Below are 15,239 nucleotides of genomic sequence, written 5' to 3' on the forward strand. Positions count from 1 at the left end.
ATCATACAACCCAAATAAAATTTGCAACATCTAAATTGAACCCTAATTAATACCAATCGATCTAAAATTAATCCTAATACAATTATATAAAGCGAAAATTATTAAATAAACAATAAAAAACAATATAATAACCACAATTTGTGTCAACTATCCTAATACCCAAATTTTCTACAGGACTCAAACGTCAAAACCGTCAAACGTGAATTATATAGGTTATGTTCAAAATAACAATCACAAAACTGTATTAAATTGATAAAATACAAATTTAAATAGATAAAAATGGATGATAGTGTGTGTCCAAGATGCAGGACATCAAAATTCCAAAACCCCTCAATGAAAATGATGGTAAATGTATGTGGCCATGGACTTTGCGAGAGTTGTGTGGACCTATTATTCTTAAAAGGTAAAAGAAATAATAAAAATCAACCCCACCATCAATAATGTCAGCTTTTAGGTGCTGGTTCTTGCCCTGAATGTAGAATACCCCTTCGTAGAAACAACTTTCGCGTACAACTTTTCGAAGATCCAGGAATTGAGAAGGAAGTAGATATACGAAAAAGGGTTCTTCGGGATTTTAATAAAAAAGAGGAAGACTTTAATTCTCCCAGAGAGTACAATGATTATCTTGAAGAAATAGAAACGATTATTTTTAACCTTACAAACGATATTGATGTAGTGAATACAAATAAAAAAATTGAACAACATAAAAGGGACAACAGGGAACAGATACTTAAAAATAAAAATAAATTAGGGCGAGATGAATATGAATTGGAAGAATTATTGGAGTTGGAAAAACACCAAGAAGAAATTCGTAGGAATGAAGTGAAAATGGAAGAAATTGAAGCTAAAAAAAAGAAAATCAGAGAAAAGGAAGCATTAATCGATGAACTAATGTTTTCCACTGGTAATGCGAAAAGTATTGTTGAAACTTTTGTTCAAAGTGTTAAAGAAAGTAAAGAGGAGACTAAAATACCCCAAAAAGTTACTAAATTCTCAACTGGAATTCAACTTGGAAGACAACAAAATACATTTATACCCATACCTACCGACGAGGGACCTCTTTTTGTTTATAAAGCACCAACATTCCAAAACGATGGTCCTAAATTACCATCAGATGATCAAATTTGTAAAGATGGTTATTTAACTCACATTCGCTCTGAATTAGAACAGGAACGAGCGGGAGGATTTAAAGCAAAAATCGCTTGCTCAAGAGCTTTACAAGATGCATTATCTGGACTTTATCACTCAAAGAAAACACCAATAAGTTAACTAATAAGTTAAAAGTCGTTAATTTGTAATTTTTTGTATTTATATTTTGATGTTATTAAATTGAATTTTAGAATTACAGTAAAATCTCAATATATGGGATTAATACGGGGAAGGAAATATCTTTTATAGCTAAAAGTCTGTTATATGAATAATTTTTAATTTGCACTTTCAAAAAATAAGAGAATATATATTTGACGTCCGATATATATCGGTGTTTTACTGTATTTCTAATTTACTAGATTATAAGTATCTCTTTTTTCAATTTTAAAAAGAAAATTGTGATAATTATTAATTTTTCGAATTTAATTTTTTTATAATTTTGTCAATTACAGATTACTTTTTTATCTATCTTAAGTAGTTCAATAAAATAAATATCGTGGCGCTTTGTAAAGTGTTTAAAATTTGACAGCAGATCAGTTGCAAACTTCACGCGAGTATCCGCACTGATGGCTGATTGCACAGATAGGTGTATCTCAAAAGTCACTTAAATAATTCTTTAAATATCTCGCGACGTTCATAAATAAACGGACGAATTGTTTAGTTTTCTCGTTATTTCTGTCGTTCGGTGACGATGTCGAAGTTAGGTGATAAACAGAATTATTCGCAAACTTACAAACTAGTTATAGTCGGAGGTGGTGGTGTTGGAAAATCAGCGATAACCCTACAATTTATTCAGGTATAGAAACGTTTTTTTTAGTAAATTTTTACGTTTGGTAAACAGATTTGGGTAAACAAAAGCTTAAAGGAACTAGGAGACACCTGTGTCTTTATAAGGAGTGAACAGACTTTAGTATCCTTGTTAAATCCCACATATGACGAAGAAACGAAGCCTTGTAATAAGTTTGTAGATAAACAAACGTTTAATTTTGAAAAAAGAAGATATTTAACTTGTTTATAAATTGACGGAGGCTATCTCATGGTTTATGTAATAACTGGGATATTAAATTACTCCTACAATAAATGATGAGACTCTAGCTTAGAAGATTATTTATATCCAGAGAGTTTGTCAGTATCAGATAACAGAACAATACTGAATATTTTTGTAATTGAAATGTTACTTTTTAAATCTTGTTTTTAATAATAAACGTTGGAGCGATATTTTTAGTTCAAATTTTACTTCGATTTCGAATCTGCTTGCAACATACTGTTGGGGTTTCATAATTTTTGTTATTTCTTGGGTTATATTGATTTTATATAAATAATATGCTTTTTTGCTAGTAAATAAAAAGCAAGATAAGATTAAAGTGTAAATACTTTCAACTCCTTTTTGTGGGAACTAAACCACATAAACTTGAATTAATCCTAATTTAAACTTTAATTTTATGAAACTAATTTTCCTAAGAATAAAGTGGTTTTTACTTGAAATTTAATAACTAATTTTATTTATAAAGAATTTTCCAAATATTGTTGACACTCTGTATAACGATAAATTGTTCAAGTCAAGGTCGATTTAATTTATGATCCATTAGCAAATTAAACTGAAAACATTGGCACGTATCTTGCGAAGGAGGAGAAACAATTTTGAACGTTTTCGTAGTGCCCCGCAGGTTCTAAATCTGTTCGCGTTGGTGCAATTTCCAAGCGCGTAACGAGCAAATTGATTTTGCGTTGAAAGGCAGACGCCAACATCCGTCACCGACCGTTTTAATTAAGGACCAGTTCCAAATTGTAGATTTAGCGTGACGATAACGAAACTATTTTTAGTAAAAAAGCTACTAAACAAGAACTGGTTTTCGACCCACCCAATTTATTTTAATTAATTGGATGATATTTTGATTATCATTATAAATAAACATTACTTTAAATGGGTTGCTACTGAAATAAAATTTTCCGATGATTCATATCGGTTACGTTTTGTGAATATCAAAACGATAATGTTATATCGACTTCATATCTATTTGACCATGGAATTTGTCATTTTTTAAATATCATGTAGAAATTGTGAGTTATATAATTTCTAATTATTATACAGTGCAACGCAAAATTATAAAATGTCTTCTGTATGCAATTTAGTTTTAGAATTTGTATTTCGATTGTATTGACATCGCTCTCAAGAAAGACTAAAGAGAAGTCTTTAGAAGATGCTGTGTATTTGTGGTCTACCTAGAGGCGTAGTTTAGACAAATCCCTATCAAGACCCTTGATATACAAATATAAATATGCCTTTTACTTTCAAGTCAGCACCAGGTGGTCAAAAACTTTGAAGCCAAGACATATAATATGGAAATTTTTGCTGCAGAATCTTCCAAAGCCCAATTTGTGAATTTTTCATGCAATTTTTGGTAGAGAAGCCCTTTACAATTGTGACTACACCAAGATAAATTGGATTCTCGACAATCCTTAATTTTTTGTCGAGAAAAAGCAGTTTCAAGTTTTTACTTCCAATGACTTATAGCCTACAGAAAAGTGCCTGGATAAATACTGACTTTTTACAGGCTGTTATAAAAATGTATTCATACCAAATGTGAAAATTTTTACCCATGACATGCTCAGACGGCAGGGAAGTTCAGCTCCAGTTTTCATAAACGTCGTATACGACGTCTACCGAGAGTCCAGTTTGCTTTTGGTCTATCTTTTATCCTTGCTAATCTTTAAGCTTCCATACGTTCAACAGGATCTCTCCATTCCCGTATTTTTTTGCGGGCCCATCTCATAATGTCTTAGTTAATCGCATATCTGGCCATAGCGTCTTCATCTCTCTTTTGAGGATTTTTTTGTTTTAGCATTTTCTGCTTTTGTCTTTATCACGAATGGCATAACAGGTTTTGTATCTCTTTTGCCATATTATGTTCCTTATGTGACCTGATATTAAAGCTTCTTTCATTATTTGAGTTATAACTTCTTTTTGCAATTTTCTGCTGCTATTGATGCCAAGATATTAAAAACGTGTCCTATAGGTTTGTCATATACTGCCACTTGCTATTGTTAGAATACTTGTTTTCACACCAAGATGATCATGTCGAATTTTGTTGCTGTTTTTTTTTTGTTATTGGTACAGCATCCTATGAATGTTATCTTCCTCCGTCGATAACAGGACAGTAACATTCGTATAGCAAACTATTTCACGTAAATTTTTTTTTCAAATGAAGATTTATGAGAAATTTCATGACAGGACTAAGTGTGTACATGATGATAACGTTAAATAAATTGATATAGATTGATATTATTTACCTATGTATAATCTTTAGTAAATGTTTTAAGTTTAGTATTAAATTGTTTAGTTAGATATGAAAACATTATCTTTAAAAAACCACATAGTATAACAATCAAATTTGTTATTTATTTGAATGGTTTTTGTTATTATTATCAATACTTTTTATGAAATAAAATTCTTATGAAGCAGTTTTCTCGGAATTGGATTATATCAATGTAAAATCACATTTTTATAGCAATTACAATTTGTTGTTATTGTATAATTTTCTCTGAGAGCTTTCATCATGATAATCTTTATTAATTCCCTTTTGCCATTATTGAATGCTTTTGATACTTTTCTAATAAGCGATCGTTGTTCTCATTAAATAATAGTCAGTATTATGATGTACCTTTGAAATAGTAACTCTGTGATATACACTTAACACAACGATATCCGGGAATCCAACCCAAATCAACTGCTTGGAAGGCAACTATGCTAACCATTACACCACGTCTGCAGATGAAGTGAAAGTTTGCGAGTAATGGATGTAGCTTCCTATTGAGAGAAAGAAAAAGATTTGTTAATAAAATTAATGCGATGGCCGGGAATCGAACCCAGATCAACTGCTTGGAAGGCAACTATGCTAACCATTACACCGCTATCGCTTATATCTTTCTGCAGATGAAGTGAAAGTCTGCGAGTAACAAATGTAGCTTACTATTGAGAGAAAGAAAAAGATTTGTTAATAAAATTAATGCAATGGCCGGGAATCGAACCCAGATCAACTGCTTGGAAGGCAACTATGCTAACCATTACACCACCAACGCTTATATCTTTCTGCAGATGAAGTGAAATTATGCGAGTAATGGATGTAGCTTCCTATTGAGCGAAAAATAAGATTTTTTTAATAAAATTAATGCGATGGCCGGGAATCGAACCCAGATCAACTGCTTGGAAGGCAACTATGCTAACCATTACACCACCAACGCTTATATCTTTCTGCAGATGAGGTGAAACTTTGCGAGTAATGGATGTAACTTACTATTAAGAGAAAAAACAAGATTTGTTAACAAAATTAATGCGATGGCCGGGAATCGAACCCAGATCAACTGCTTGGAAGGCAACTATGCTAACCATTACACCACCATCGCTTATATTTTTGTGCAGAGGAAGTGAAAGTCTGCGAGTAATAGATGTAGCTGAATATTGAGAGAAAAAAAATTTCTTAATAAAATTAATGCGATGGCCGGGAATCGAACCCAGATCAACTGCTTGGAAGGCAACTATGCTAACCATTACACCACCAACGCTTATATCTTTCTGCAGATGAGGTGAAACTTTGCGAGTAATGGATGTAGCTTCCTGTTGAGCGAAAAATAAGATTTTAAGGCAACTATGCTAACCATTACACCACCATCGCTTATATCTTTCTGCAGATGAAGTCTAAGTCTGCGAGTAACAGATGTAGCTTACTATTGAGAGAAAAAAAAATGTATTAATAAAATTAATGCGATGGCCGGCAATCGAACCCAGATCAACTGCTTGGAAGGCAACTATGCTAACTCTTACACCACCAACGCTTATATCTTTCTGCAAATGAGGGGAAACTTTGCGAGTAATGGATGTAGCTTCCTATTGAGCGAAAAATAAGATTTTCTTAATAAAATTAATGCGATGGCCGGGAATCGAACCCAGATCAACTGCTTGGAAGGCAACTATGCTAACCATTACACCACCAATGCTTATATCTTTCTGCAAATGAGGGGAAACTTTGCGAGTAATGGATGTAGCTTACTATTGAAGGAAAAAATGTTTTTTCCTGATGTGGCGAATATCTGGACGACAGAAAACTTTCGCCGGACAGTTCCGAAACTTGTTTCCTGAAACGTCGCAAAAAACACGTTTGCATGTTTCACCGGGAGCAATAAAGTTTTAAAAACTTTACCTAACACCACCATTATTTTCGTCATCGTCACCAGAGGAAGTGCAAGAGGGAAATCGATGAACCGCGTTAATATCAAACCCGCTTTTTATTTCTTTGCTTTAATTCATCAGATTTTCAGTCCTGCTCTTATCATATTTAGCTTATATGGTAGATCTTTGTGCCACATCGAATCAGAAGCCTTTTGGACATCCAAAACTACGTGGAATTGCGAAACCAGAATCAATAGAGGATGGAATGTTTATCTTCCGGTCTTTAGATGATTTTCAAATATATTAAAAAAAAATTATATTTACTGTATGCATTGAATTTGGTTAGTTATAAAATTTTTATTAATTGTTGTAATAACTAAAATCTAAATTGAGATAAATGTTGACTTGAAATCATTTTGTAATTCACGAAAGTCCAAAGATAATATGAAATATTTAGGTCAACGACGAACGTCGAGTTGTGTTTAAAACACTTCGATAAAATTTGAAAGAAAAACCTTTTTTTTGTATATCTACATTTATAAGAGTCTCCGAAAGCGAATGTTAATGACCCGATTCGAATAAAAATACATGACCATGAGGTGAAATTTGTCGATTCGTTCGTAAAGTGTTTCGATGATGTCATTCGATTATTTATGATTCATATAACCGCGTATTTATAACTTTTCTTTCGAAAGAAAATGTTAACTATATTTTTGTATGCAACTCAACAATTTCTTTGATTAATTTATTAATAACTTCATTAAATTTTTAACACGTGTTAAAATTTAACTTTCGTATGAATTATTTAAATAACTTTCATTTTCTTTTTTTTTCAGAGTTATTTTGTAACAGATTATGACCCAACGATAGAAGATTCATACACAAAACAATGCGTGATAGACGATATACCAGCAAAATTAGATAGTACGTTTTTTACATCACAAAATAGATAGTAAGTTACCGATTTAATTCAGTTTTAGATACAGCTGGGCAAGAAGAATTCAGTGCAATGCGAGAACAATACATGCGATCGGGTGAAGGATTTTTATTAGTATTTTCAGTCACGGAAAAATCTAGTTTCGAAGAAATCTATAAATTTCATAAACAAATTCTTAGAGTTAAAGATAGAGATGAGTTTCCAATGTTAATGGTTGGAAATAAGGTAATTAATAAACAATTAATATAATATTGACTAACTTGTTTTTTTTTTTTAGATTGATTTAGAATCACAAAGAGTTGTTTGGCAAGAAGAAGCTCAAGCTTTGGCGAGAAATTTAAAAATTCCTTATATGGAATGTAGTGCAAAAATGCGAATGAACGTCGATAACGCTTTTTACGAGTTGGTCAGGGTCGTGCGGAAGTTTCAAGCTTCTGAACGGCCCCCAATAGACCCTACTCTTAAAGAGAAAAGCAAAAAGAAGTGTTGTATTTTGTAATTTATTCATAATTCGGCTAAAGGACTGTTTAGGTAAAACGCTACATCACATAATTTTTTCTCTTGTCTACATCACAAACCGGATCGACTCGTTTATTGCAACGTTATTGTAAGCGTAACAATACGTGTATGCGGATTACTGCCCGTCATAAACATGATATATTTTAAAAAGTAAAAAAAGTATATTTAATATTAATGTAAATGTTTATGGATTATATATAAAATTTTTCTCATGTATTTATTTATTTCAAATGTGACAATAAAAGATGATTTTTGTCACAAAAAACTATATGGAAGCATTTAAAACAATAACAAATATTTTTTAAATTGATCTTTGGTTACCATCGAATCGTGCCAATAACATATCCAAGTTTTATCTTGATTAATAAAAGGCACAAACTTCGCTTTATTTTTTAAATAATTTAGGGGAAAGGGATGGTAACACTAAAAAGGGGTTAAAATACTTAAAATTAAAAAAAAATGGAACGAAAAAAAACTAAAAGAACACCATCACTTTATTTTTATATAGATTATATTTTTCTATACTTCTTCACCTTACGACGACTGCAAAAAAGATATTTTAAAATTTGCGGTTGAATATTCAAGACTATGAATAGAAATTTTGTACAAAGAAAAGTGACGACGAAGACGTGCTAATTTTAAATTAAAAAAAAATAAATAAACAAGAAACTAAAACAATGAGAGCATATAAAATATTAAGCGTACAAAATTAAGTAGCTTAAATAGTACCCACGATTAGATACCCCAATGAGTGGAGTTAAAGGATGATTAAACATAATAAATTTTTATTGAAGTTAGATAATTAAAGAAATAACAGCTTCTGTAAACAAATTATTATAAACGAGATTTTTTAATTTTCACTTCGAGAAAAAAATATAATATTACGTTTAATTTAAAATTTAGAATGAGACCATTTAATCCATCTTGATTACAAATGTTGCTAACTTAGAATGAAATAAATCTTCATTACTGTATACTCTCGAGGTCAGTATCATTTACTCATTAGTGTGTGGAACTATCTAATTAGATCTTATTAGTCTTTCACAATGCTTCTAATATTTCTCTTGTTATAACCTACTTTGTGGAATTATAACATCCTATTTAATGTTTTCGCGGAATTATAATTTATTATACCTTCTAGTTTTGTCTGTTTGGTATTAAATTTAATCCTACAATATATTTAGTTAAAAAATCGGCCAAAAAGAATGGATTTAGTAAATTTTTACCGTTTAATTATGTGGTTTTGATATACTGTGGTCTGAATTGGACTATAAGACAATTTCGGCGCGCTTATTTGAGGCAGATGATGATTTTTCTACTATGCCATCGTCTGAGTTGTCAAAACTCCATCCACTATCTACCATACCACTGTCCTCCATTAAGGTTGTAAATTTTATAACTTATATGAAATTATTCTGTTATGGTTGGAGATTTGCATAATTTCAGGAGATCAATTTTTTAATGTTTGCAATATTTGTTTATGTACTTTATTAAATTGTCTTTTGTTAAATTTGTTATTACTTAGCAGTATCTAAAATTAGAGCAAGATTTTCTTGTGTGTATTCAAAATGTTGATTGATAACTAGCAACATCCAGTCCATATGTATCTTTACTTTTCTTTCTATTAGGTTGTATAGTAAATTTTTACCATCCAACCTAATAATACATATATATGTACTAAAAGTCATAAATTTCATTTCTTTTACGTTATAGAATTCACTGAATTATTTTTGTCCATTTTTTCTGAAATAGTTGTAAGCTTTGTTCCACGACACTGTCCATAGAATCAGCTTCTATGTAGTTGTGGCAACATTTTATAAACTCACTCCATGAACTACTTTCGAGGGTTCTTGTTAAGCTTTCTTTCAAATGTCTTCTTGGTTGTGCTCTACAATTATTTCCTTTTGGTCTTTCATGTCATTTTCACTGGTTTATCCAACCCAACCTAGCTTCATTTAATCTATTTCAACATTTGCAGTCACTTTCAGCTCTCAGACTTTTCATCAGTGTTGCTTACATTTTGCTATTATTACTTCCATTAAGTGTCCAGTTTTCAATTCTGTAGAGTAATCTTAGCAAGTATATCGATATGCAATTTTAACATATTTGGGGTGTAACAGAATTTTTCGTTGTCTTTTAGTGTCATTTTTTATATCAACATTTTATCAAAATTAATTTGGGTCCTGATTTTACGCTTCCACAAATTGTGTTATACCATTACCTAACTGCGAATTATAAAGGCCACGTCATCTACAAAAATACATATTTCAGAAGTAATCTGTCTCATTAGTGCTGAATTTTTCAGATATCGATTGCTCTGGAATTATTTGAGTACACCAAGCCAGACTATACATATGTAATAAATACGCCTTAACATTTCTAGAATCCTGAATCTTGCATACTGGCATACATTTTTTTCTTTTTTCTACGGCACTGCATAAAATCTGCTTCTCTGCCATAGAATATAGTTTTGATCCAAAACCCAAAACCCGCGGCCTGCAAAATTAGGTTTACGATAATTTTGACTCATTTCTCGTGTGTTGATCAAAAACTTATTTAGTTAAATCGATGGATTGAATTGATTTAAGTCAGAATTTAATTTTTAAATGTTAAATAACTGTTTATTGAAGAAATAATTGTTTATAAACTAAAATTAATGACTTTATATTTCCATAATTATCAAACTTCGATTCAATTTTAATTAATACTTTATTTAACTAAATCCTTTTAGTTTTAATCATTGGCAACGATTATATACGGTTTTTAATTCAGCGTTCTTGACTCGCCTAACACGACATCATGGTGGTATTCAAGTTAACATAGTGTACACAAAAAATTAAGTCACGCGAATCAACGTGGTGCAGCTGCGCAAATCTTATAGACCATGTATAAATCGACTGTGATTTTAAGTATAGAATCGCTAGTGGTATTATTTATGCTACTTACTTTCAAACAAGCCATATACAGGATGAGTCATATAAATGTGTAAGAAGATGTATTAGTAGTAATGTAATAACAAATATAGTGATACAAAGTAGTAATTACAAATCTAAATTGGTTTCTTAATAACTATCAAAAGGTTTCAAAAGTACAAGCTTTACACTTTAAGGTGCAAATTTGTGAAAAACCGGTTTTGAGTTTTCTCACTTTGCACTCTTCTGCAATATTAAAACTTATATAAATCAAACAAATTTGGTTATTTTGAAATCAAACGAAAATTGAATACAATCTTTTTATACATATTGATTCATCCTGTATTTAAAATATGAATACATCCATTTAAAAAAACGATTAATCTAAAAATCTTGATTGTGAATCACTATTGTATTTAAAACTCCCATTTTATTACTGGGAGAACTGTGCATGTATTGGTGCTACAAAAAAAAATCGTGTCTACAGACTTGGAACATAAAAACACCAATCATAACAAAACAAAGATGGAATTTTACTATTAAATTAAATAATCTTTAACAATAATAGCTTTAACACATAGCACAATAGTTAAAGTGTTTTTGAAACGAATAGTTATGATGTGGTCTATGATATGTTACAAATCTATATGCATTTCTTATACACGTAAACGTATAAATTAATATGCTATTATAACTTAAGAATTGAAATGATATCTGATGATGTATCTGTACCTATTTTCTACAGAAATGATACATAAATGTGAGTAACTATATTATTATTAACAATATTGTAACAAATTTTTCCAATTTCTTAAACTGCCAAAAAATTAATAATGCAGTAATTTTTAATTTTCGATTTTTTATGTTCACCAAGTTATATGTATGTTTCGTTTCGCGTGCGATCGTAGATTATTAAGTAACCTTAATCTCTCATGTCATGTAACATTTTAAATTAATTCTCTTTTTGGCAGCAAATTAAAAAAATATTAAAACAAAACTTTAAGTGGACGTAAAACTGTTACTAAAACCGTTTTTTTGTAAATTATCATTATTTTTATTTTCGAAAAAAAATTATATTAATAAAATTAAAGGATTTTAACACGATTTTTTTGTATATTCATTTACTTCACACTTTTCGTATATTTAGTTAATAGTTCTTTAGGATTTATGAAGTTAACTCTCGTAAAGGTGTTGCTTAAGGCGTACAATAACGTTCTTCTTTCGCTTTAATTTACGTCTCGTTCACCCTTAAAGAGTGAAAACAAATAAAAAAGATTTCAGAATATGTTGTGACCCCACGCAATTCCCACCGAAACAACAACCCACTCTCGAACGCTTAGCAGCACGCTTCTCATTGCGCCCATTCATTTTTATCTCATTATTCTTGAGCGGTTCGTGTGAGTTGAACGCATCGTTCTCTATCCTCGGTACTCTTAACAGAGAAGGCGAAGGAGTGTATCTATAAAGGGCATCAAACTCGGGAGATTCATCTTGACGAGGGCAGGACGAGCCACGACATCGTCGCGTAGGCCACGAAACAATGCCTCATGCAAAAAAAAAAGATAAAGACCCAATGTGCAATTATTGTCTTTAACAGTAAAAATAAGAATTTTAATTAAATGTTACAAAAAGATACATTTTATTTAAATAAGGAAGAGATAATGTGTATCATGTTGATTCAGGATAAAAAATGCACCTTTTTCTGTGTTAGGATGTGATGGCATATGCGGGGGGAGTACGACGCAAACCAAACAGTAGACGGGTGTGTTGCGCAATTGCAGCGGCCCCTGATGCGTGGACGCAAAGAATGTTTGTTATTTTCAAGAATATGACACGAGACGTCTTCAGGTTCCCGCCAAGAGAGACTCGGAACCTTCTGTTGTTGTGAGGCCACATGTGTGTATAGTAGTTACCACCTGGGTTTAGAGGGGGGTCATCATTATATTACAGATCCGTACTTCAAAAAAGTATCTGGAAAAATATACAATTTTTTCAAAGAATTTTTTCAAAATTAAATGCCTAAAAAAGTGCACAACAATAACGGGAACTAATTGATGTTTATGTATCAAATCATATATTTTAAGATCAATCATAGGTCATCAATCATCATTTCATCATATACTCCACTCTTTTCTCTTCTATGGAAAGATTGGTACAAAATTAATCATTAATTCCTGATATCACCTAAACTATTCATCTTGAAAACTAGACCATCAAAACAACTAGAAGGCATTGACTTAGGCAGCATTTGAGAAACTTGGTTTCATCCTCAAATACCCACCTATGCCTATTAACCTGAAATGGAAAGTGTTCGAATCCTGCGTACTACCAGTAACTACATATGACTTAGAAACCACCGTGCTCACGAAAAAAAGTACCAATAAGCTATGGACAAACCAAAGAGTTATGGTGACGGCAATGCTGGGAATCAGTCTCAAAGACAGAGTACACAATGAGGAAATCCGAAAGCGCACTGAGATCACAGACGTAATGGCAAGGATAGCTGGCATGAAGAAATTTTGAAGGAAAACCATAGAAGAAGCTTACATCAAGAAGTGGATAAAGACGGGCTGAGAAAAAAACTGTCATTAAACATAAAACTAAAGAACGAGGTTGCAGTTTGAAACTAGAACAACTTCTACTGAAATGTGAACACAACAAACTGAAAGAATTTTTTTATAGTGTATATTATTATATTGTACTACTATTATTTAATTATAAATATGTAGAGCTGGTCCGAAATTGATATTTTTTTTCTATTGTGGCGAGAAAAATTGTTACTACTATTTGAAGAGATGAAACCCGATGAAGTCTATAAATACAACTCCAAATTATACGCTCTATTTAGGTTGTGAAAACATCCGTCGTCAAGATTTCGATGCCAGAATAAATAAATTCCTCCTAAATACGTTAATTACATATACTTCGTAATACTAGGTCAAAAAGAGTTAGTGTGATTGTGGCTCGCTCATAAAAGGTTGGATTATGGAAAGATGTTAGAATTTTCGTAATAATTAATTTTTATTTTTAAGATGCTGTTGTTCGATAATTATTGAAATTATTTCGAAATAAAGTAATGAAATAACATCAGACTGGGGGAAACTAACTTCCAATTTTTTTGTACTTGATTTGAAATCTCTTCAAAAAATTAACTTTTGGTTATAAATGAATGCACAAAGATTATCAAAGTTAAGTTTTGCGAGTTCTCAGACTTTATGAAGTTTGTACTGAAATTTTTCCAGGACGTCTGATCATTGTTCGAATATCTCAAAGAGAGAATTCATTGGATATGTGTTTTGTAGCTATGCTTTTGAATCGATACAGTAATGTTTATAGGTAAATACCTTTTTTTAAGTTTTATGTCAACATGATACTAACCATGTTGAAATTAGGTGAAATGGTCTCCTTATCATACAGTTGTGTTAAACCATTAATGGAAATACTTCTTTGCCTCAGCTTGTTATACGAAGAAGTAGTTGCAGGTTTTTAGCATCATCGCCACATGATGTTCCTGGATTCTGTTTCGACTGTTTGTATTATCGCCGTATTGGTCGGTTCTGTTGGATGTAAATTTTCTTGGACGTTCATTATCAGTTCTACTAGGGAGTAATACCACGTCTTTCACGAGATGCTAGTTATGGATCGGCCTTGCCACGATGGATTATAAACCATTCTCATTAGCCTTCTATTAGATACTAAGCGGTGTTCCCCACAGAGGATAAGATAAAAGAATAATAGAAATATTGCAGGTTATTTGGGTTGTTACATCCTAAGACAAATCCATCCTATCATACTGTTATTATGATTGTATGGAAAACATACAACACATTAAGAAAATTAAATAAAATTATCCTTTAAAATTCAAATTTTCAAAATGACCTTGACTCCGATTCATTTATTCTCTCTGTGACAACAAAACTGCAGTATATTGATGTGGTTTCAGTTTGACATGTATTTTTATCGTTTGATTATTAATGCTTTGCGATTGCTGCCTACTCCTCTATATAACATCTCATGTTTCTTCAGGGTTGCAGTAAATAGTACTTTACATACTTGCATGACAGTGTATAGACTCAAAATACTTTAACGGAAGAAGTTTGTCCTTTAAAGCAATGCGTTTCGTATTTTGCTCATCCGATATCGTCCTATAGCTTCCTGCTCATTCGTTCCAACACAGCTGAAACAAAGGTAACACAGATTAAGCCAAAAAGTTGACTATTTACCACAACTGGTTTCTATTGCTGCTTCATTCCCTATCACATAATCTCCTTATAGTGTTGCCAAATACCAGATACTATACAGGCTGATTCTCAACTTATACCCATAAACTTGAGGATTTATTCCTCATGACAAATGATGACTAATAGATGAAAAAATTGTAGTTAAAGTTTTTTAGTTTCTTAGATATCCGATATAATCGGCGACATCTAGATCATGTGTTTCTTGGAGGATGGATAGGTCGAGATGGTCCAATACCCTGGCCATCGTGATCTTAAAAAGCATAGTGTAAGTTAATACTGAGCAAATATTGCAAAATCAGGTACATGCTGCTCCA

General features: G+C 31.6%; 2 protein-coding genes and 1 non-coding gene across 3 annotated transcripts; 2 read left to right on the top strand and 1 right to left on the bottom strand.

Annotated features, from left to right (window-relative positions):
• The first annotated feature begins 189 nt into the window (after positions 1 to 189).
• Positions 190 to 1,475, top strand: LOC111423774 (CDK-activating kinase assembly factor). The gene is made up of 2 exons (XM_023057121.2): positions 190 to 403; positions 455 to 1,475. The coding sequence occupies exons 1-2, from the start codon at positions 280 to 282 to the stop codon at positions 1,267 to 1,269; spliced, it is 939 nt and encodes a 312-aa protein (XP_022912889.1). The 5' UTR covers positions 190 to 279; the 3' UTR covers positions 1,270 to 1,475.
• Positions 1,476 to 1,679: 204 nt separating this feature from the next.
• LOC111423775 (ras-like protein 2) lies at positions 1,680 to 7,984 on the top strand. The gene is made up of 4 exons (XM_023057122.2): positions 1,680 to 1,945; positions 7,153 to 7,240; positions 7,291 to 7,478; positions 7,531 to 7,984. The coding sequence occupies exons 1-4, from the start codon at positions 1,841 to 1,843 to the stop codon at positions 7,750 to 7,752; spliced, it is 603 nt and encodes a 200-aa protein (XP_022912890.1). The 5' UTR covers positions 1,680 to 1,840; the 3' UTR covers positions 7,753 to 7,984.
• On the bottom strand, positions 5,482 to 5,553 carry TRNAG-UCC (transfer RNA glycine (anticodon UCC)). Its single transcript has one exon. It is a non-coding gene; the product is annotated as a tRNA-Gly (tRNA).
• Positions 7,985 to 15,239: the final 7,255 nt, after the last annotated feature.

Source organism: Onthophagus taurus, chromosome 7 (genome assembly GCF_036711975.1).
Source record: "Onthophagus taurus isolate NC chromosome 7, IU_Otau_3.0, whole genome shotgun sequence".
NCBI lineage: Eukaryota > Metazoa > Arthropoda > Insecta > Coleoptera > Scarabaeidae > Onthophagus > Onthophagus taurus.

Coding starts and splice junctions, on each gene's coding strand:
- LOC111423774 (XM_023057121.2), top strand. CDS start 280: ATGGATGATAGTGTGTGTCCAAGATGCAGGACATCAAAATTCCAAAAC. Junction 404..454: donor GGACCTATTATTCTTAAAAG/GTAAAAGAAATA, acceptor GTCAGCTTTTAG/GTGCTGGTTCTTGCCCTGAA.
- LOC111423775 (XM_023057122.2), top strand. CDS start 1,841: ATGTCGAAGTTAGGTGATAAACAGAATTATTCGCAAACTTACAAACTA. Junction 1,946..7,152: donor TAACCCTACAATTTATTCAG/GTATAGAAACGT, acceptor TTTTTTTTTCAG/AGTTATTTTGTAACAGATTA. Junction 7,479..7,530: donor TGTTAATGGTTGGAAATAAG/GTAATTAATAAA, acceptor TTTTTTTTTTAG/ATTGATTTAGAATCACAAAG.